At 46.8% G+C, this 21,800-nt stretch overlaps 3 protein-coding genes and 1 long non-coding RNA gene across 7 annotated transcripts; 1 reads left to right on the forward strand and 3 right to left on the reverse strand.

Moving 5' to 3' along the window:
• Positions 1-403: 403 nt before the first annotated feature.
• On the reverse strand, positions 404-1,384 carry LOC136369920 (uncharacterized). Its single transcript, XM_066333069.1, has one exon. The coding sequence runs from the start codon at positions 1,382-1,384 to the stop codon at positions 404-406; it is 981 nt and encodes a 326-aa protein (XP_066189166.1).
• GOLGA1 (golgin A1) lies at positions 1,284-18,210 on the forward strand. 3 transcript variants are annotated; one of them, XM_066332981.1, is made up of 23 exons: positions 1,284-1,389; positions 1,728-2,036; positions 3,602-3,692; positions 5,065-5,139; positions 5,624-5,721; positions 6,222-6,254; positions 6,767-6,895; positions 7,162-7,331; positions 7,712-7,823; positions 7,947-8,042; positions 8,270-8,395; positions 9,198-9,293; positions 9,723-9,818; positions 10,077-10,229; positions 10,456-10,551; positions 11,236-11,325; positions 12,124-12,226; positions 12,498-12,655; positions 12,830-12,991; positions 13,459-13,518; positions 14,028-14,192; positions 15,035-15,121; positions 15,904-18,210. In XM_066332981.1, exons 2-23 carry the CDS (start codon positions 1,902-1,904, stop codon positions 15,982-15,984), a joined length of 2,412 nt encoding a protein of 803 aa, XP_066189078.1. In that variant the 5' UTR covers positions 1,284-1,389; positions 1,728-1,901; the 3' UTR covers positions 15,985-18,210. The 3 variants fall into 3 exon arrangements, with proteins under 3 accessions (XP_066189078.1, XP_066189080.1, XP_066189079.1); XM_066332983.1 differs by having other exon boundaries at positions 12,498-12,616; XM_066332982.1 differs by having other exon boundaries at positions 7,174-7,331.
• On the reverse strand, positions 4,821-9,211 carry LOC136369872 (uncharacterized). Its single transcript, XR_010745078.1, has 2 exons — positions 9,136-9,211; positions 4,821-5,087 (listed from the first exon to the last, which is right to left on the reverse strand). It is a non-coding gene; the product is annotated as an uncharacterized lncRNA (long non-coding RNA).
• A 669-nt stretch (positions 18,211-18,879) lies between the features above and the next one.
• ARPC5L (actin related protein 2/3 complex subunit 5 like) lies at positions 18,880-21,765 on the reverse strand. Of its 2 annotated transcripts, XM_066332987.1 has the most exons (4): positions 21,553-21,765; positions 21,367-21,437; positions 20,963-21,139; positions 18,880-19,429 (listed from the first exon to the last, which is right to left on the reverse strand). In XM_066332987.1, exons 1-4 carry the CDS (start codon positions 21,710-21,712, stop codon positions 19,367-19,369), a joined length of 471 nt encoding a protein of 156 aa, XP_066189084.1. In that variant the 5' UTR covers positions 21,713-21,765; the 3' UTR covers positions 18,880-19,366. The 2 variants fall into 2 exon arrangements, with proteins under 2 accessions (XP_066189084.1, XP_066189082.1); XM_066332985.1 differs by having other exon boundaries at positions 21,367-21,747.
• Positions 21,766-21,800: the final 35 nt, after the last annotated feature.

Below are 21,800 nucleotides of genomic sequence, written 5' to 3' on the forward strand. Positions count from 1 at the left end.
GTACAGGGAGCCTTTTGCCTCTCTGAGAATCAAATTATTTATTACCAAAAGTAATTTTATAGTGAATTGGTTTAAAGTTATTTTACAGCTGTGTGCCTGTATATCGTATTTTGGTAAAAACGGATATTTTCCTTAAAATATATAGAGATATATAAATAAAACTTTTTTTGGAGCAAATGGGACTTTTTTTTTGCAAGGGATCTGTAATCGCCAAAGCAGTGTGCTGCCAGAAGCGACTCTGCCGTTTTCCGGGGAGGGAAGAAGCGTGTTTTGTGTTACTGGACACTGCGGGGAGAAGCGAAAGCCGCGATGGAACGGGGCCCTGCCGCTTGTCCCCGCCGGAGCGGACAGCCCCGGGCCGGCCGGGCGCCACGGACCGAGCGCCAGCCCCGCGTCCTGCTCGTCACCGCCTTGCCAGAGACTTTGGAGCAGATTTCCGTTCGCTTTTGTCCCCGCCGCGCCGGGGCCGCTCCCGCCCGGTGTTCGCGGTTGTACCGTGTCCGAGCCGTTCGCTGTCCCCGTCCTGGCCGCCGACGCCCCGGCCCCGCCGGCGGACTGTGCTGTCAAATAAACTGTGGTAAACGCTCGTACCGAGGCGCGTGGTCCGCTGCGGGCTGCGACTGCGGGAGGAGCGGGAGGAGCGGGCCCGGGCTGAGGGAGGAGCGGGAGGGGCGGGCCCGGGGGGGCGGAGCCGGGGCCCGGAGGGGCGGAGCTGAGGCCCGGGCTGAGGGAGGAGCGGGAGGGGCGTGTCCGCGGGGCGGAGCCGAGGCCCGGGAGGGCGGAGCCGAGGCCCGGGGGGCGGAGCCGAGGCCCGGGGGGGCGGAGCCGAGGCCCGGGGGGGCGGAGCCGGGGCCCGGGGGGGCGGAGCCGGGGCCCGGGGGGGCGGAGCCGGGGCCCGGGGGGGCGGAGCCGGGGCCCGGGGGGGCGGAGCCGGGGCCCGGGGGGGCGGAGCCGGGGCCCGGGGGGGCGGAGCCGGGGCCCGGGGGGGCGGAGCCGAGGCCCGGGGGGGCGGAGCCGAGGCCCGGGGGGGCGGAGCCGAGGCCCGGGGGGGCGGAGCCGAGGCCCGGAGGGGCGGAGCCGAGGCCCGGAGGGGCGGGGCCGAGGCCGGGGGGGCGGGGCCGAGGCCGGGGGGGCGGGGATGAGGCCCGGGGGGGCGGAGCCGAGGCCCGGGGGGGCGGGGATGAGGCCCGGAGGGGCGGGGCCGAGGCCCGGAGGGGCGGGGCCGAGGCCCGGAGGGGCGGAGCCGAGGCCCGGAGGGGCGGAGCCGAGGCCCGGAGGGGCGGAGCTGAGGCCGGCGCCGCTTCCGCCCCGTGCGGCGCTTCCGGGTCGGCGGTGTCCGGGGCAGCGGCGGCGGCCGCGGGACCGGCGAGGCCCGGTCGGGCATGGGCGGTGAGGAGCGAGGGGACGATGGGCGGGGAGAGCGGAGGGCGGCCGGGCCGGGGCCGCGGGGGAGCGGCGGTGACAGGCCCTCGGTGCCTCGGGGCAGAGCAGCCTCCGCGGGCCGGGCCGGGCCTCCCTGGCGTGTGGGCTGAGGGGACCCTCCCGCTCCCCGGGCCCGCCGCCGTTTGGGGCCGTTGGTTTGGGACTTCAACTGATTCCGCTCCGGGGGACACGATTTTTTTAGCGTGTTTTTCCAGATGCTATGCTAAAAGGTTTTCTGTTACCTTTAAATAATTCATGCTGGTGGGATTTTTTTAGTGTGGAACCCATTTTTCTTTGGTTTTCAGGTACTGCCAGGCCTTGAGGGCTTAAATGGCATTAGAAATGCAGTAAACCAGTGGATGAGGCTCCGGATAAAGTCTCAGCGTTTGGACGCTTTAGACCAGAGTGTCAGCGTATTAAACGTTGGAGGTCGTGGCTTACCAAAGGACCTGGGTGTCTGAGGGCTGTAGAGCAGTAAAATGTTCGCCAAATTGAAGAAGAAGATCGCAGAGGAGGCAGCGGTGGCTCCCAGGCCCGCAGGAGCCGGCCGCATCCCCAGGTCTGTCAGCAGGGAATCCATCACGTCTGTGGGAGCAGACTCCGGGGACGACTTCGTGAGTTACACCTTGCTTTGAAACCTCATTTCTCTGACAGTGTTTTTATCGTGGTTTTGCAGACAACCATTTTAAGTCTAGCGTGTGATTTGAATGGGTGCTCGGTTTTGTGAGTGTATCTCTTAATGCGTAAATGTGCCATTAGCGTGAGTGAACTTAAATATTGAAGAGAAAACGTTTGTTAAACGTAGTTGTTGCCATGAAGCTTCCATTCTCATGTAAACATGACTTACGAGGCTGTTTCAATACAGAACATTGATAAATAGATGTAAACTATTGAATATAACCGTAATTACGTGTAAGATATGCTGTAATAAAATTAATTACTGAAGTGTAGAATGGTTTGGGTTGGAGGTGACCTTTAAGCCCATCCATGGACAGGGACACTTTCCCTAGACCAGGTCACTGCAAATCCCATCCCACCTGGCCTGGAACACTTCCAGGGGTGGGACACCCTCAGCTTCTCTGTGCCACACGCTGCCCAGTTTTCATTTTACCTCTTGGCTTCCTACCTGAGGCATTGAATATGTCTCTGCTGAAAACATGTGCAATGTTGTTGCACTCAAAACTATTACAGTTCACCTCTTTCATTACAAAACATTGTTTAAAGAAGTGGTAGAGTTCCAGGAGCACATGGGTTAAATGAAACTCTGGAATGCTCTGGCACTTCTGCCCTGGATGGCTGGCTGTCACGTTTTTGAAAGCCTGGATTAAAGCAGTGTCACCCCACTGCTGGAGCCAGCAGCAAGTCTTGTTTCTGTCTGCAGAGTGAAGAAGTTTTTTATACAGTTGAGCTTTAAATAATTTTTTTTGATGCTCAGCTGAAAATTTAATTTCTGTTAAGCAGGAAGCTGGAGCTCCTAATGTTTAAATACATTTTATAGTGGATATATATTAGTCTTGTGTTTATCTGAATTTTTTTTTTCTTTAGCACTTAGGAAATTCTCACATAGAAGTTCTGTTTACCATCTTGCAAGTTTGCAAGAACAGGAAACAAATAATGGCAGTGACTGAAGTCTTGAGTGGTTTTCAGAAAACCTCCAAGAATTAGTTGTTTTATCAATATTCATTTAACTGCTCTTGCTATTGATTTTCATGGAGCAAAAAACCACCAGAGGACTCATAAGTCAGTTATGCAGCAGACTTTGTGTGGACAGATTGCTGCATCAGGGCTTCAGTGAGTTTATCCCACCTGAAAAGCATTACTGCCTCTTTTCTAATTACTTTGATTTCCCTGCCTCTCTGTGACCTTTCCTGGTGCCTGTGCTGTAGAGCCTGGTTTCCTCCCCCTCAGTCATTCCATTCCCCCATCTCAGTGACAGTTTGGACAAACAGTTCCCAGGCCTTGTGCTCTGGGGAGCAGGCAGCCTGGCACTGTTAAGCCCTCACTGGTTTTCTCCTTCAGCATTTTTTGCACATTCTGCTGTGCTAGTACAATTTTCCCCTCTATGTGAAAAACGAGTGCTATTCCTAGGCAGGAGAGTGGTTATTATCCCAGACTAAATGTATGGCAGGGTGGCTTTTTTACAATTTTGTAAGTTACAGGGTGTTGCTTTTCTCCCAAGGCTTCTGATGGAAGCAGTTCCAGAGAGGATCTTTCATCCCAGTTGTTCAGAAGAAATGAACAAATAAGAAAACTGGAGGTGAAGCTGTCTGGTATGTGCCCTGATACGTATAAAAATTGTTGCTTTAGGAAATGTTTTCCTTTGAATTTACATGGTTTAATTTATTTTAAAAAAATGGGGTTTCAGTCTTTTGAAAATTGACTGCCCTGTCCATTGACAACAAGGGAGCATCCAGTATCATTAATTTTTTATGAAGGCAACTGGGTCTTTGCTGATTTCAGCAATCAATTTATGTGATTCCTTGGAACAGCTGGGATAGCTTTCTGTCCCTTGTTTCAAACAATGTCTGTCCCCACTTGTGTGTGATGGTTTGTTTCTCATAGGGTCTGAGCTTTCTGATGTTGGCAGTAACACAGTGCCATCCTGAAAGAAGTGGGCTGGGAAATGAAGAAGAAACAAAGGATCCAGCATAAAACAGTCCTGAGGCTTTTTTCTTTCTAATCCCTTGTTCTGTAAAGCTGTAGTGAAGGCTGGCACTGCTCTCCGTGCTCTCCCTGTTGTAGGAGAGCAGAGACCAGGCTGAACTGTGTTACATTCTGCTTCCCAAAGCTCATGAGAGGCCTTGGAAAATTAAGAAAGGTTATAGACACATCAGGATTATTTTAGTTTATTCTGGGGACTCACTGGGCTTCTGTTCAGTTCAAGAAAATATAGGCTTCAAAAATTATTTCACATTAAATTTGAAAGGCCCAAGTGCTCATCTTCTTGCACGAGGAAAACTTAAAAGTGTTGGCTGGGGCTTAATGCAAGAGAGGGAGGCTCTGAGTATCAGGAGTCTCATGCAGGCAACCAGCCAGTGAGAAAATCCTCTTTTCCATTGTACAGGAGCTTCTCCAGGGTGTGTGTGTACTCTGTTTTGGTTTTTATTCCCTGCCTCCCGTGTCAGTTCTGCTGAGTGAGGGTGGGGCAGTGCTGTGGGACTCAGAACAATGAGCAAATGGATGCAGTGGCCATGAATTAACCCTTCCTTGCACCCTCCAGTGCCAGACACCTTTCCTGAACAGGGTTAAACATGTCACTGTCCTGGGATGAAGTGAAAAGGGAGGGACAGTTGTTCATTCTCTGGTTCTGCTCTTGTCTGTGTGACTGACACCCCTGGGACAGGCCCTTCTGTTTGTGCCAACCCTGTGGACAGTACAGAACTATTTGCTTGTGTTCATTGTTGTGGTCACCCAGGTTTTCCTCAGCAGGAATGATTTTCTGATTGAGAAAATCATTGTCATTTGCCACTCATCCTTTTTTCTTTTTTTTTTTTTTTCTTTTTCTTTTTTTTTTCTTTTTCTTTTTTTTTCCCTTTTTTTTTTTTTTTTTTTTTTTTTTTTTTTTCTTTTTGTGTTACCCTAAAAATGTCCTTCCCCAATGTCTGTCCATTCCTGGTCTCTTCTTCTCCCTCCTCATACAAGATTATGCTGATCAGATCCGAAATCTGCAGAAGATAAAAGAGAAGCTTGAAAATGCGTTAGAAAAGCATCAGGATTGTACGTATTTTTCTTTTTTTCCTTTTTGTTCAGTTGAGTTGAAACTTGCTGTGGTTGGAAGGAAAGGTTTGGTGTACAGGTGTGCTAGTGATTTCCTTTCAAACTGTGCACCTCTGTACTGCGAACAATTAGAACACGAGTTGTTGCCTCATTACAGCATAAAAAGCAGCAGCAGTGTGTTGAACAAAGTTGTTATTATACTCCTTCTGCCAAATTTGGGGCTAACATGCTGGAAGGACCTTTTAGAAACCCACAGCTTTGTTCTAATCCAGCAAGGAGCAGTATTCCTGTCTGCTGTTAGCTTTGGCTCTTGGCCAGTGTGCAAGCAGCATGAGGGAATGAGTAGCACAGCACTAGTGCTGCAGTCAAGATGGGGCTAATTACTTGCAGAAGAACTCTTTAAAGTTATAAATAACTTACAGAAGAGTGAGAAGCAATTTTAAAAGATGAGTTTTTAATGTAGCTGGTGCTTGTCTGTTGATAGCCTCCATGAGGAAGTTCCAGGAGCAGAATGAAGCTCATCAGGCCAGTCGAGCCAAGATGGCTGAAGGAATGGCCTTGGCCTTGGAGAAAAAGGACAAGGTAAGAGCTTGAGCAAGACTTCTGACTCTCATGACCCTGGTGTTTTAAGCAGGTGTTACTATTAATTAAGCTAATTGTTCAGCACTTTGTGTGAGTGTGCCAGTGCTGAGGGAAGGAGGAAGTGCTGAGCTCAGTGCCAGGAATGGTGCAGGACTTGCTGCTCAGACTGTTCCGACTGGTTTTAACAAGAGCCCACAAAAATCCCTAATGAAAGGTTAAGCTTGTGCTGGGATAAGATTCAGTGGCAGTTGGCCTATTGTCACGTTTCTTTTACTTGCATAAAACCTGTGTATTTGGGTGGTATAAATGATTCCTCAGCCTTGATCTATTCAAGCATGGGCTCCTACTGTACTGCTGCGGATTATTTTTTTAATCATTGCTAAAGCTTAGTATCTCCTAATAATACAAATTCTTTTTCTTTTTTTTTTACCATAATTGCTGTCCTTGAAAGTCTAAAAATGGATTTTGATATCTTTTTTTCTCCCTTCTTTCTTGTTCAGGAGTGGATGGAAAAACTTGGTCAAGTTGAAAAGGTAATTAACCTTGGACTTGTTTCTTGAGGGGTGTAGTGTGTACTCCTGTGTGTTTGCAGACATCATCTTGCACACTTCCAACTCTATCAGAACTTGACTCTGTTCAGCCCTTTTTACTATTTGGTCTTTGTTCAGTGGGAGAGGCCAATCATTTGCTTTTGGTTGAAATGCTTGGGGAGGTCTTTCTGGTTTTACTTTTCAGCGGGGAAGTAAAGAATGATGGGTTGTGATGGCAAAGTTGTCCTGTAAGGTGGAACATTGTCCACTTTTAAGAGTTCAGTTTAGATGGTCATTGGTGGCATTGTAATGAATTCAGATTTCTTTTTATTTTTTTTTAAGTTTGGTAGTTTGCACCCTGACGTGAATCTGAAAAGATTTCTAGTTCTATATGGAGCACCATCAGGAGCCCTATGGCTGCAAGACAAGATTTCTTTCCCAGAGAGTTCATCTAAACTCCCATTAACTTGACATGAGCATACCTTTGATTTCCTTTGGTTCTGTTCATTTATCAGGAAAAGAAAATGCTTCAAACACAGTTACAAGAAATGAGGGAGCAGAGTTTGAACCTTTTCCAAAAACGAGATGAAATCGATGAACTGGAGGGCTTTCAGCAGCAGGAAATTGCCAAAGTTAAACACATGGTAAGAATATTTTTAACTCTTTATTTAGTGAAGTTTTTACTAGGATATTAAGTTAGTGGTAGCCCAGCATTCATTTTTTTCAGCCTTTATGCTTATACTTTTGGTTAGTGTCAAAATCCTGACAGTAGGTACTGAACACAATATTACATAGTTTATTATCTCACTTAATTCAGCCCACAAACTAGTAAAACAGGTAAGCTTCAGTGAAAAGGTTTATCAGTGTTACTGGTCATCTGTAATGCCAAAGATGATCTTCTAATATTCAGCTTTTGAAAAAGGAAGAGTCTCTGAGCAGAGCAGAGCAGGAGCTGGAGGCACGTGCTCAGGAGCTGACCCACGCCAGGGCGGAGCTGCAGGAGGCCAGGAGCGAGTCCTCGGGCCTCAGGAAGGACCTCCAGGACTTGCAGCAGCAGTTCTTGGAGCTGCAGGCTCAGAGGTATGGAGCTGAGGATTCCAGAGGAGCAGTGGATGTGTTTTTCCCTGTATTTTTACTTGATGCTCAGTTCTGTCTCTTTGGAAGAGTTTATATATGTAGTGACTTGACTGAATTTTTGCCTCTGCTGTGGCCATGGGGATGTAAATGCCAAGCCAATGACAGTAATACTTTTCTTTTGTAAATTATTTCCTTTTTTCATAATTTAACTGTTAACTCTTTTTGGAGAATGAATAATCAAGCAGTGATTGATGATGGTGGCTGGTTTTAGGAGAAGAAAATTTTGTTGATACTTAATCGGTTTTCATAAGCAGCAGAATTATCTGCTAAAGATTATTTTTCTGGAATGGTATGTCACTTGTTTTTATTCTCTTTCTGTGAAGAGATGAACTAATGACAGCTGAGACAAATGCAGAAAATAAGATCACTGCTCTGGAGTTAAGAGAACAGGAGCTACAAACTGTCATTCAGCAGCTTTCTGTAGACTTGCAAAATGTAAGTTTGAGCCAAGTGAGATTTGATTCAAAAAGCTCCATGTCTGCAGAAGTTAGATTAGATATCAGTTATGTGGTGTTGGAAATTTAAGTTTCAAAGTAAGTAATTTCTCAAAATGTTTAGGCTCGAGTGGCTGGTTCTGGTTGTGAGAAGAGACTGGAAATGTTACAAGTGGAGCATGAATCTCTGAAGGTGGAATATGAACAACAGAAGCAAAAGGTGAGGTGCTTTCAGATGCATGTGCTGTTGCTGGTGTAAAGGTGCTCATTTGGGTAATGTACACCTTTGTGTAGTTGGAAGTTTGGTGTCTAGAAAGTGTTCCAGGATCATACTGTCTTTTCAAATAGGACTTTCCTTTTTGCTGGCATTTCCAAATCTCAAACCAGAACAGATTTAGCTAAAAGCTTCATTACAAAAAAAGATGCTGTGATTTCTCATTCTCACAGATGACTTTTGAATTTGCTGAGAAAGATAAACTTACTGAACAGCTGCAGGAAAAGGTGTCTTCCCTGGAAAACAAGCTAGAAAGAAATCTCTCAGGGGATGAACACGTGCAGGAGCTGCTCAAAGAGGTAATTGCACAGTTAAAGGCTGTTTAGAAGTACAGTATTAGTGAGTTTTGTTTTGGGATTTTTAGGTCAGACATGACTTCTCAGCCATGGAAAGAAAGCTGCTGATGTCATACAGCCACGTTTGTCCTGTCAGGGTGTTTTGGCACACTGTGCTGGGCAGAACATGTGGGTGGCTACACTGAGCCTGTTTGTGTAGATCCTGCACAGATGTCTGTGTTGGCCTTTCTGCATTGTCTGTTTGGGCACTTAGAAGGAAGAGAGAAGCTTTCTAGCATCCCCATGGGAGGTGGAACAATTTGGGAGTTTTTTTAATTAATCCTTACAAGAACAGTGAAAGCTTTTCCTTGTTCTGTGATAAGGCAGTGGGGCTGGGAGGGGAACTGTTTGCACACAGGTGTGCAAACAGAATGTTGTATGCTGAAAGCCTCAGCCTCAGAAGTGCTAAACAACAGCTGAAAGCAGAAACTTAGCTGTGGTTAATCCCCTTTCTTTCATTGCTTCTTGATCTCTTCCTCAAGCACTGCTGCTCCTGCTCAGAATCAGCCTGGAGCAATGTTTCCCCAGCTGTGTCTTGGGGAGACACGTTTGCTCTTCCCTGCTCAGGGTGCCTACAGTTGCATCACAAAAGGACTTGGCTTAGTAAACTCAAGGGAGTTTAAAGTTCATATAGAGACATTAAAGCATTCTGTCCCATTTTAGTTTGACCTTACTCACAAAATAAAAAGGAAAATTTTAGTTACCCCACCAACTTATGTCTTTTGTCCATCCTTCCTGGGGTTCTTCACCTCAATGTCATCTTCAGAAAGCTGCTCTGGAGCAGAGGCTGGAGGAGAGCAGGCAGCAGGCCCTGACAGACAGGACACAGCACAGCGAGGCCGTGAGCTACTTGGAGACACGGGTGAGGATTCTTCATTTCACCACACATTCCCCCTCTCTCTGCCCTCTGTGCCCTGTTCCTCCTCCCCTCGCTGCACTCCCAGCCAAAGGTGAGGCTGCACATTTAGTCCTGAAAGGAGAATAATTGATCAGTGTCTCTGGGCATCTCCCCACTGCGTGGGTGGGGAGGCCTAGAGGGGAAGATAGAGGTTTTGTGCAGATCCTCCCTGTACTAAGAAACAAATAGCTCAAGTGTAAGCATTGTTGGGACAGTGCTGTGGTGAAGAATTCCTAAAACCAGCATGTGTCAAATAGGCAGCCTCTTTGATCTCTGTGGTTTCAGGGATTTAACATTTACCTTCCCCTCCTGGGCCACTCTGTGTTATGCAAACTTTTTTTTAATAACATACATGCCAGTGGATAAGGAATTTAATTCATGGTGTAATTTTAGAATAAAGAATTGGAAGAGAAACTACAGATTGCAACAGAATCATTGAAAAAGAGCAAAGAAGCAGCTGTTGACCAGGATCTGAAGATTGAGAAGCTGGTGAGTATCCTGCATGTTTCACTGAGCAGTAACAGACCAGTCTTCAGCACCCCCAGAGACAATCACTTCTCTGTTTTGTTATTCAAGTGTTTGTTTTCTTGCTGTTTGTCTCCTAACTCTGGTCTGTGAGTACATGACACTGCTGCCAAAGGAATAATGCTCCTCAGTTTGAGAGTGTCTCATGGAATGGTGTCTGATCTTGTCAGAATGATGTCAAAATACCATTTTATTAATGTGGTTTTCTTTATTTCTCTTAAGCAAACTGATCTAGAGGATGAAAGAAATCAACTGCAGCAACAGATTTTAAGTGAGAAACATCAGTATGATCAGAAAGTTGCTGGGCTGGAGTCTCAGATTGCTGCTCTTGAAAAAGATTGGGAATTGGAGAAAACAACATCTCAGCAGAGGATTGTGAGTACAGAAACTGTCTGGTGGGTTGTGAGAGTCCTCACAACATGGTTTCAACACAGCTTATAGAACTTGCTTGTTTGAATGTTCTTATTCAGTACTCCTGGCATTGTTATAGAAGATATACTTTGAGGAGCTAAATATGAGCAAAGCATTAGATGTGTTTAATTGTTTAAACAAAGCATTAGAATCATTGTACTGCTTATTTAAACACTCTTTTATTTTACAGAGAGAGTTGGAAAAGGAAAATGAAAACCTCAAGGGAAGCAAAGAAGGGTATGAGAGTTCTTTAAAACAACAAGAGTCTGAACTGAACAGGCTAAAGGTGAGGGCTGAGCTGGGTACTGATGTTGTCTTGGGACAGAGCTGAGGCTGGGGAGCAGTAAACAGCACCGTGGGTTACTTTCAGTGCTTGGGGCCTGTTATGTTCAGGGTGGAGGTACTTGGAGCTGTAAATCATCTCTGGTGCTCAGCAGAAATGTGTTTGAGAAGCATTACAAAGGGCTGATCCTTTTCTGAACCAGAATGCCTAAATCAGGCAGAAATAATACATATATTGTCAGGGATGCGAAGAGCTTGGAAATCCTTCTATCAATGATGAATACAGAATGATTCACAGTGTTCAAACCAAAAAGTTAAAAACTTAAATTATTTGGGTGTTTACAGTTTATCCAATTTTGACTGTAATTTTAGATGGTTGAAATTTTTTCCATAGCTACTCTTGGATGCACAGTTGGGGTAAAGATCTGTTGTAGCAAGGAGCTACTTCTTTGTAATAGAGACTTCAGGCTGAAAGATGTTGTAAGCATTGGGTTTGTTTGGGTTTTTACATCAGTTCTGTGTTGCTCTTGCATGTGCAGAGAGCAGCAGTCAGTAAAACAAACCTAACTCATTTGGAAATTGTGTCAGAACAGTCATAAATGTAGTCCTAACAGATTTGAGGTTAAAGATGAGAGACTGACTTGATTTAGTTGTCTCACATAACCTCTCAATTACTTCTGGTTTACAGAGTGAGATGAGCAGCAGAGAAACTGTCAGTGTGGAAATTGCCAAAGCATTGGAAGAAACACGGAAACAGAGAGAAGAATTACAACAGCAGGTTGGTTGATAATGACTGTTTTAAAGTGTATTTGAGACATCCCAACCTTTCAAAGGGCAGACTAGGTTTGGATTGATTTATCCTAATATTCAAGACCATTGGTCAGAACCATATCCACATGTGAGACAGCAGCAGTGGTTGCCTCAGTAAAGCTTTACAGAGAGAGACTTTACAGAGCCCTGTAATCTGGGAGGTGTTACTGTCTCAGTGCCATCGGAGCCTCTGACACCTGGCAAATTCTTTTGAAGAAGCCTGTTTGTTCTGGTTAGTTCCTGTCACTGCCTGTGTCACATCTGGGTTCCTCTGGAACACAGCAGTTGTAAAATTGTACATTTCCTCATAGGGAGGAGCTCATATCCAGTACCAAATATTAGTTCTAGGTAGTCTTGTTTTGCTCTTCTGTATAAAAAACAGTGGATAATGTGAGCTTGTGTTTGCTTAAAAGTAGGAACAGTCAACTGAGCAAGTTTGACTGGAGTTAGTCCCATCTTTTGGTTCCTTTGTTCTGGGACTGCTGGGCCAGATCTGTGTAGAAGGGGTTTAAGGCCATCTCCTGTTTTGCTCAGGGGCTTTGGCAGCTGCCACGTGCTGCCTGTGACAATCTGATGGTGGCACAGACAGGGTTCAACCCTTGCAGTGTAAACTTCATTGTAAACTTCAGTGCTTGTAACTGAGGGCAGCTTTGGGGAGGTGATGGCTCCTGAGCCTCTGAGGGATGTTGGACCTTTCAACATCCTCTTCCTGTTTTATATCTTTAATGACTTCTGTTCGTTGTTTTGTTGTTTTTCTGCTTTGAAGGTTTCACATCTGAATGCCCTAATAAAGGAGAAAGAGCAGCTGATTGATGAAAAATGTGATCTGCTGCTAAAACAGAAGGAAGAACTGAACCAACTCAGTCAAGGTTCGACCAAATGAGTCCACTGTATCCCAGACAACTTTAAGTAGTCTCTAGTTCTGGCATTGCCTGGTAGAGTGTAATTTGTCTAGATTTCTCTTCCATATTTAATCTCTTAGAATTTTCAAATTCTAAGAGAATTTATACTCTTTATACTTTATAAACTATAGGTTTATACTTCTCTCCCCTGGCTTTCTGTCTTCATGACAGACAAAATGGATTAGAAACTCCCATCTGATGTGCAGCACTGATACTAAGCAGGTCTCTCCTTCCCCAGATCATGAAGCTGCCTTGCTGCAGGTGCATCAGTTACAGCTGGACATAGAGGCAAGTCAGAGCCAGGCAGTGGAGAAGGAAGAAACAGCAAGAAAAGAAATTGATGAGCTGAAGCTGCAGGTACAGGAGTGCCTGTTGTCCAAAGAGCATGAGAAAAATGTGAGTGCAGTTGCAAATCCATTCTGTCAGACTTCCCAGGAAAAGAGGGAATTGTGCAGGAGCCGCCCAGTTCTGTCCTGCCTGGACAACCAAAAAGAAGTCTGGCTTCTCCCTGGGGAGTTCTTGGGCTGCAAATGTCATGATATCTCTCCACTTCACTGTTTATTTTTATAGGTTTTGGAGCTGGAGGAGTCGACGAGGGCCTTGAACAATGAGCATTTCCCTTCTCCAGAAAACTCTGTGGTGGAACAGAATGGAGAAGTGGCAGCTGCAGATGTCATTCAACTTCAGAAAGATAACAGAGAGCTGGAACAGCAAGTTGCTGAGAAAAACAAGGTGAACAGAAACAGCTGGTAGTCTTTCCCCTTTTAATTGGGAAGCTGAGTGATTGGTGCTGCCCATGGTGCAGCCTTTAAAGAACAGGCCTGTCCAATTTGAATCCAAATGCTTTTCTCTGGATTGCACAGGTATCTACCGACCATGAATAAAAACTGCAGCCAGAGCTGCATGAATCCTGATCTATTTTGGCAGAAAGATGCACCAAATGATACTATTTACAGCTTTTCTGCAGGGCCCTTTTGTGTGAATTGTGTTCAGTTCCACAGTGCTGTCACATGAAAGCCCAAGTGTCCTGTCACATGCCTGCTGCTGTGTGCAGCTGGCAAGGCAAGGCTGGCAGGTTGCTTCTTCACAGCTGGCAGTGTTATTATTTCATTCAGTATTTGCTTATCAGGGGTTTTTCCAGATACCTGGGGGTCCTGACAATGAATACTGTGTTAAACTCTCCTTTGCTGTGCTTACAGATGATAAAGCAGCTTCAGCAAAGAATGACAGAACTCAAGAAAACTCTCCAGAAGGAGCTGGTAAGGGTTGTGTGTTTTCAGTCTCTTCAGATGGCACTTGCTGGCAGATACTTGCCACTATCATTCCAAAAGCTTGACTGCTAACTCCCCTTTCTGCAGTGGTTTATCTCTCCAAGAAAAAAAAAATCTATTTAAAAAATTATCAAAGGTTTTAAAATTGTTATTTTTGCTCTGATGTTGCAAATTATTCTGAAGAAAGCTCATGTTTGAAAGGCTCAGAGCAGGTTAGTGATAGGAGAGAATTAGCAAGGAATAATTTCCACCACGGAGCCAGGTCTGTGCTGGTTTGGAACATTGCCATCAACCAGCTCCTGTCCTGGAGTGTTGAGAGAGCTGGAAACACTTTCCTGCTGTGACCCCAGGAAGGATGAGAAGCTGTTGATGCCCACTTTGTACCCACCTGTGGGTACAACCCTCTTTAGATATCCTGAACCCAGACCCCTCCCAGTGTCAAGCTAACAGCATCTGCAATGTACTTCTCTTTTTCTTCTGTGGGTTTTCTTTTGTAGAAAATAAAGCCTGACAGTGAGGTACTTGAGCTACGTACAAATTCTGAAGTGCCTAATGCTTCTGTGACTGTCACCAACAACTCTGACCTGAACGACTCCAGGGAGATAAACTTCGAGTACCTGAAACATGTTGTACTAAAGTTCATGTCCTGCAGGGAGTCTGAGGTAAAGGTGCCACTTACCTTCTCTTTCTCTAGCTGTCTTTCTCTAGAAATTGCCACCTGTCACCTCCCAAGGACACTTTATGCCAATGCCATAATTTTACAATTAAAAAGTGTACAGTATAGCTGACAGCAATGTGTTTGGACTGCTATGAAGTGCATGAAAGGGAAATGTGAGTTTTTAGGAGGCAGTCACATCTGGGTGTTATAGATCTGCATCTACAAGAGATTCCCTCTACACTGCTCTGAAAAGCACATGGAGTATGAAATTAGAATGGCTGTACATTTAAAAAAGAAAAAACAGCAAGAGAAAGAGAAATCACTTGCTATTGGTCTATGAGGTAATTCCTTGTGCATTTGGAGCTCCTTCCTGTTCTCCACAGTTATGTTAAAGTTAGAAAGTCATGCCAACAAAACACTTAATTGCAAGTCAGTGGGTAAGGTAAAAAAGTAACTGTACAATTTCATGGTATCCCGAGTGCTTGCCTCTGTCACTGTGCCCCAGTCAGACTGTGGAGTTCGTGTGCCTCAGTGTGTATTGGAAATCACAAGAATCTCTCCTGCCTCATGCTGGTTTAAACCACTTCTCAAAGCAGGAGCCAGGCTGCTTCTCCACTCTGACTAACCAGGCCCCCACTCGTCTCCTTTCTCCAAAACAATTGTTAAAGAACAGGAAGCCAGGAAACAGAGGTAAGATGCCATCCTAGGCCACTGAAACTGGGAATAATGGGAGGCTGCTGGTCTGCTGAAGTCTGTGATAGACCTGCAGAAGTCTGTGCTGCACCAAAGTCCTGAGTGTAGAGCCCAAGAGCATCATAAGCAACATAATTCTGTGGTTTCTTTCAGGCATTCCATCTCATTAAAGCTGTGTCTGTGTTACTGAATTTTTCACAAGAGGAAGAAAACATGCTCAAAGAAACTCTGGAGTACAAGGTAAGGGTTCTGTGCCATATGTAGTCTCTAATGGGATTCCCAGGAGACAATGAAAATTCCTAGGTTGGGAGATTAGGAAAAGTGTCTATTTTCCAAGTGTTAGCTACAATAATAAAAGTAATTTATTATCAAAATGTTAGCTGACCACATGCAGGAACAGTCCATTTCAGTGAGGGAAATAGCAGCTTTCTGGTGGTGGAGGAGTTGGGGCACAGCTTTGCCCAGTGAACTTGATCTGTGGGGGGAAGCTGGAAGCCCCTTGCCCAAACAGTCAGTGTTAATCAGCAGGAGCCTAATTCTGGGTCTGTGTCTCCTTTCCACGGGCTGAGATGAGATCTGCAGGGCCCTGGCTGTGTGGTGGTTAGGGAATGTTCAACAGGGAGTGCTGCCTCAGCTCCAGGTGCTGCATCATCCCTCCTCACCCAGGAAGTTGGGATGTTTAGTCTGCAGATGAAGAGATTTCCTCACCATCTGGTTCAGGGAACACTGTAATGCTACACTGACTAGAGGCACTGTGTTTCAGTGACTGTACAGTTCTAATTTGAAATTATTTTAAAGGAATATACAAAGTATAACCTTCAGTCATTTTCAGCTGTGGGAAGTGGGTGCTGTTCCTTCCAGATTTGATCGTGTGAAGCTGTCTCCACTTCTTCAGTCTGGAGTTTGCAGCATTCTGATTTATAAACAGGTCTTTCCATCAAATGATGAGAACATGGTTGTGTACTGTATTAGTCCTTTTCCACATCTCAGAAGTGTGAACCCTGTGTGCTGTTGTGTCCTAGATGTCCTGGTTTGGGTCAAAGCCATCTCCCAAAGGCAGCATCCGGCCGTCTATCTCGAGCCCAAGGACTCTGTGGCCTTAAGGGAAGCTGAAGGTGGCAGGCAGTATCCAGGCACTTCTTTCTGTGAAAAGAATGCTGAACACACTGCTCCAGGTGTGTCTTAATCACTGTCATTGCAGTATTTTGTACAAGAACTTCTGGCTCTGTTTACAAAACTAATGCTGTGCAAGGAGATTTTCACTACAGACCGAACAGCTCTGGGCTGGAGTCGGGGACCACCTCGGTGTCTGTGATGGGAGCAGCTCCTTGTGCTCATCACTCCTGGGTTCCTGGAACCCCAGAGGGTTCTGAGGACCTCGCTGACAGCAGGGCTGCCAGTTCAGGCTCCTGGGATGGTGATTCCAGCTGCTGTTCACGGTGCTGGAGTCCAGGGACTCTGGGCACAGCAAAGCTGCTTGTCTGGCCGTGGGAAGCCAGCAATGGAAAATGTGTTGGCAGAACAGTGTTGAGAGTAGGATGGTTTGCAAAGCCTTTCACAGGACAGGAGCAGGAGCTTTAACCAAAAAAGAACTCTGCCTTGCCTTCTAATACTGACATGACTAATGGTTGGCATTTTTTCATATCACTGTGTAATTTAAGGTGCATTTATCCTGGCCTGCAGTCCTCAAGGCTGCATGTTGATGATTATTTAATTTGAGAGCACAACTTTAGAGTTGTCTGATTTTACTTTTCTTAAAGAAAAATAATATTTAAGATGGTCTTAATTATAGTACCTAATCCTCAGTCGCCTTTAAAACTAATCCATTAGCCTGTTCCATGGGTTGTTAGCAGTGGGAAAAGAGGTAGGAAACCATTTTAAATTTTTAAAGCTGAGTTCCAGGTATTGTAAATCCACACTAAAAAATACCTTTTATTTAAAAAAATAAAAATCTAGTGACAAAGGGTGAAGAATGCTGGTACTAAACACTTTGATTCATTTCTTTTTCTTCCAAGTCTGCTAGCAACAAATCCTCATTACCAGGATCTGTCTCTTTGGTTGTGGTTTTCTGTACTTCAAATACTGATGCTTAAAAGCTGTTATGAGTATGTTAATAACTGTGTCCTGACTATTATGGTAAAAGAAATGCTGTTCATGAGGGGTTTGGAGGCAAAATTCAACTCTTAGTGAACAAGTTGTGGTTCCAGCAGCTTGTTTTCCTTAATACAAAAAGGAAAAGGGACCAAAGTGGTGCTTCCTCCCTGGAAGCACAGTTTTGCCCAGAATTATTAACATCACTGGATGATAATAAAATCTGGATCCAAATGGGAAGCAGCACTAAGTCTGACTTCTGAAAACTGAGACCTATTTCCAAAAACCTAGGTGTGTATGGAACTCAGTGAGCACGCTGCAATTCTGGGAATTCTCTTAAAGGAAGTTCAAACTTCTTTTAAATACATTCAGGATAATTCAGGCTTTCTCCAGTGGAGATCCAGCAGGAGATGAATGTGCTGATGCAGAGGATCCAGCCCCTGCTGGTGTCCCAGACAGCCCCTCCCCAGACACAGGTACTCCCAGGAGCTCTCACAGGTGATGCTCCTCAGCTTAGGGCCACGTTGGATTGTCTGAAGTCAAGAAAACCAACATAAGGTTTTGGTACACTAAATCTTGTCCAAAGAGTCTTTAGTAACCAGATTCATGGCACTTCCAGACAGGATAGAGCATGGAAGGGTTCACCCCTGCTCTACTGTGAAAATGGACAATCAAAAAGTACATTTATTTCAATTGTTTCTCTACTCTGATATAGCGAGGTGGAATAACCCTGTTGGTTCTGGGAAGATTTTAGTCTCTGAGATCTTTTCCTTTCTAATGTCCCTTTGCCCTGCCCCTTTTCTGTGGGACCAGGGGTCAGGACTCCCTCACTCCCACTGCTCCCTGCTGAATGACTGTTGGGTTTATGCTGATCCTGGCTTCAAAGGTTACTGCTGAACAGTAAGGAAAGCAGGACAGGCAGCCTGGAACAGAGTGACAAAGTAAAATCTTGGGTTAAATATTTACTAACAACTTCAGTTTCAGATCTCAAGTCCTCATACAGGATCGACTTACCATAAACTAGTTCTTAAGTGTTGAATTTTTGTTAGGTATCAGAGCAAGACTGGTGTGTATACATGTATTTAAAAGCTAATGCACTTTCCCTTGTCTCCGAACAGTGGTTATACATAATCCTTTCTATTACCATTGGATTTCCTTCCTTCTATGCTGTAAATATGGATTGTATGATGAAACACTATGAAATTTGTGGTGCAATACATTTTGGATCAAACCCCTAATCTTGATTTCTTTCTTTTTATAGTTCTGGTTATCTCCCCTGGGATGCCATAGCTATTTAGAATTGACTTTTAAAGCATGACCCAAACCCCACCTTTGCCCAGGCTGAGGATGGGTGTGCCAGCTGTGCCACCAAGGCCTCTCACAGGGAGCTGTGCCACAATGAGGTGGCACTGCTGCTTCCAAAATCACTTTCCACCAGGAACAGCTGCTGCTGCACTTTGAGCAGCTGATGAAAGCAGGGACTGGGTGGAGCTGGGGCTCCCTGAGCAGCTGGTCCTTGGTGCCAAAGGGCAGGGAGCCCTGCCTAAGCCAGAGGGACACGGGGACAGCCATGAGTCATGTCCTGCCTGGGCAAAGCACAGGCAACACCTCTGGTGCAGAGGACATATTCTGAGGTGTCTTCTCAACTTTCTAGTGGGGACAAGAATATAAAAATCAAACCCAGGGTGATTATGTGTTCTATTCATTGCATCTTAGGAGTCTGGATTGGAACAGCTGAGCTTGGTCTCACTCCTACATCCAGGACAGAGCTGGATTTGAGGACAATTCTCTAAGCAGCTGCAGTTAGGAGCAGTCCTACAAAGGTGGACACTGGGTTGGACTGGGTTATTGTAGGCCTGCTTTGGAGTAAGTGTCAGACTTACAATTTAGCTGAAAATAAATTTAACTCATGTGATCCAAGAACTTTATTGATGCAGCAGGCACTTCACTTTACATTAACCCAACCCCAGAGTCCAGGAGTCCTTCACCCACGCGTTCCAACAGCCCTTCTCCCACCCTCAGCTGCAGGATCTCAGCCCAGACACTGCTACCCTGGGACTAAGCAGGACACACGGGAGCTTGTCTCACCACACCTGGCTAAAGCAGCATCTGAAACACCTGTTCACTTACAGGAACAGGGGGCAGGAGTGTGCCTTCTCTCTGCCTGTTAAGGAGGGGAGCAGGAGAATGTCTTGGCTCCTATATGTGATAGTCGGAATATGCAGGAATACCTTTACTCTTCCCCCACCTTTAAGGTTAAAAGCATTCCAAGAGGAGGTTACTGTAGGATTTCAGTAGATTGCAATCTCTAATAAAGATGGACCAGTGTAATTTCAGCTCATTCCTTCTTCTGAGTCCAAACCTGACCGCCACCTCTGTCCAAGTTAACAGTCTTTACACAGTCTTTCTTGCTGTGAGAACTCTTACTATGGAGCCCAGGCCTCCTACTGCCAGTGCCTGTGGGAAAGGAGAGAGGTTACAGAGTCACCACGTCCCACACAGAACAAACACTGAAGAGTTCAGCCACACGAGGGACTGTGGCTCTTCTCCAAAACTAGAAACTGACGTTCTCCACAATCTAACCATCTTTTGGATCTCGAGGGCTCCAGTGTTGCATGTCACTGCCAGAGCAGATGTCTCACCTCCCATATCCCTGAGGAGGAGGAAGAGCTGCTTCAGTTTCATTTGTGTCCCTCAATGTGAACAGTGTTTCCTTCTGAAGTCCAGAAGATGGAGGTGATTATGAAAGAATAAATATTTAAGCTGGACATGGGGCATTTACTTTGCAGCCACAATCCTGCAGAGCACAGGAGTATCAGAGCAGCGTGAGACACGGCGCTGGGAACACGACTGGACAAAGGCAAGGCACCCACCTGGAGCAGGACCTGCAGGTGCTTCAGGCAGGTAAATGTTCCTGAGCTACCAGACCTGCCACAGGCCTTTTCCAGAGGACAGACTGGTACTACCACTGAGCTGATTGCTCTGAGCAAGCCACACATGCTACCAGGCTTTAAACCCTGCCCAGCCTACTCAGACCTGCCTTGTTCCTTTCACAACACAGAGGATGAGATGCCTTTCATGTCCCTACACGCTCTGAGTACCAGTCAGGGTGGTGGTGTGACACCTCCCATGCTGGGAGCACCACCCACACTTACCTGAAAGCACCTCAGTGGAAACAACAGGAAAAATAGAAAAAAAAAAAAAAAAACCCTAACAAGCAGAAATATGTTCTTTGCTGTCCTGAGAAATTCCCTCCTCCCTTGTCAAGGCTTGGCAAAGCTGGTGACAGCAGCCAGTAGCTGGAGTCCTGCTACATCCCAGGAAAAAAGCTCTGCACCTTGGGAAAATGACACCAGCATTCGCAGCAGCTGCCCTGCCCAGGGAGCTGCAGCATTCCCAGGGATCAGTTTTCCCAGGAGCACTGACAGCCAGGGCTTCAGCTAAAAGCCCTGCAGTGGGGGAAGATTTCCCTTGGATTCCTGCCCAGGGGCAGTGGCACCCAGCAGCTGCTTCAGGGATGTGCCTCCCCCCAGAGAGTGCCTCGTCCTGACACAGACAGGGAAGGAGGTTCCACAGTCAGCTGCTGAGCACATCCCACACGCCCTGTTTCACAACTGGCATTCCACAGAAACACAAGAGGCCCCAATGGAATCTCTGGGGACCTCAGAACCCTCTCTTGCTAAACCCTGTGACTCAGCTGATGAAAACTGCCAGACCTGAGGCAGCCTAAGCCCCCTCAGCTGCCCCATCCACCCAGTCACATCTCCACCCCTTCTCCTCGCTGGGGCCCCTGCACACCCTGCCATAAGTGTCCTCTCCCCATGGCAAAGGCTTTGTGACTGCAGGCTCAGAGAGACCAAAGACACAAGGAAACGCTGAGCTCCTCAGGGATGAGGCCCTGCCTTCACCTGCTTCCCTTCAGGGGCCCTCCTGAAACCACTGAGCAGGACCCTGTGAGTGTGGCTGAGCCAAGAGTGCCCCAACACGTACCTTTTCATGCCACTGAAGTAATATTGCACTGCTGTTTTCTGTTGGCTTTTCAAATCCTTTATAAATGTACTTCATTAACAAATCAACACCGTTTCTGTCTAAGGAATTCACCGCTTGTTCTATTTCACTGCTTTTAAAAGATGTGAGGACTTTAAGCATCGTTCCCTGGGCCTGCTCCTGGGAAGACAAGGCAAAGAGAGAAATGTGAGAAGGAGAACAGCTGAGAACGATCCCGAGGCTCGTGTTTGGCAGGAGATGCTGCAGGCTGGGTTGTTTCTGAAAGCGAGGAGCGCAGGTTTGGGTTAAAGGCGGAAGGGGTCAGCACACAGGGATCCCCCGGGCCAGCACAAGCCGATGAGCCGCAGCGGGGTGCCGCTGTCACCTCACGGCGCCCGCCCCGTTACCTTCATGGCCGCGTTCCTGGTGTTGCCCGGGGAGCTGCGGATGGCGGTGTGGAAGGCCCGCAGCGCCTCGCCTGTGCGGCGGCGGGTCAAGGACTCAAACCGCGACCGGCACCGCGCACGGACCCGGCCCGCGCCCCACGGGACTGCCCCGGCCCCGAGCGGGCGATCGCCGCCGGCCCCCGGGACTCCCCCGGCCCAAAGGATATTGCCTGAGCAGCGCTTCCACCTCGGGGCTGGCATCGGGCTCGGCCGCCGCCGCCTCCTCGGGCTCCTCCACGAAGCGGTTCTCGTCGTACTGGTCGATGTCGAGGCGGCGGAAGCGGGACGAGAGCGTGCTCCGCGCCATGGCGGCGGCCCCCGCGCCCGCAGGAAACGGCGCCGGCCGCGACCCGGAAGCGGAAGCGGCGAACGGCCCCGCCCCGCGCGGGGTCACA

Source organism: Sylvia atricapilla, chromosome 19 (genome assembly GCF_009819655.1).
Source record: "Sylvia atricapilla isolate bSylAtr1 chromosome 19, bSylAtr1.pri, whole genome shotgun sequence".
NCBI classification, from domain to species: domain Eukaryota; kingdom Metazoa; phylum Chordata; class Aves; order Passeriformes; family Sylviidae; genus Sylvia; species Sylvia atricapilla.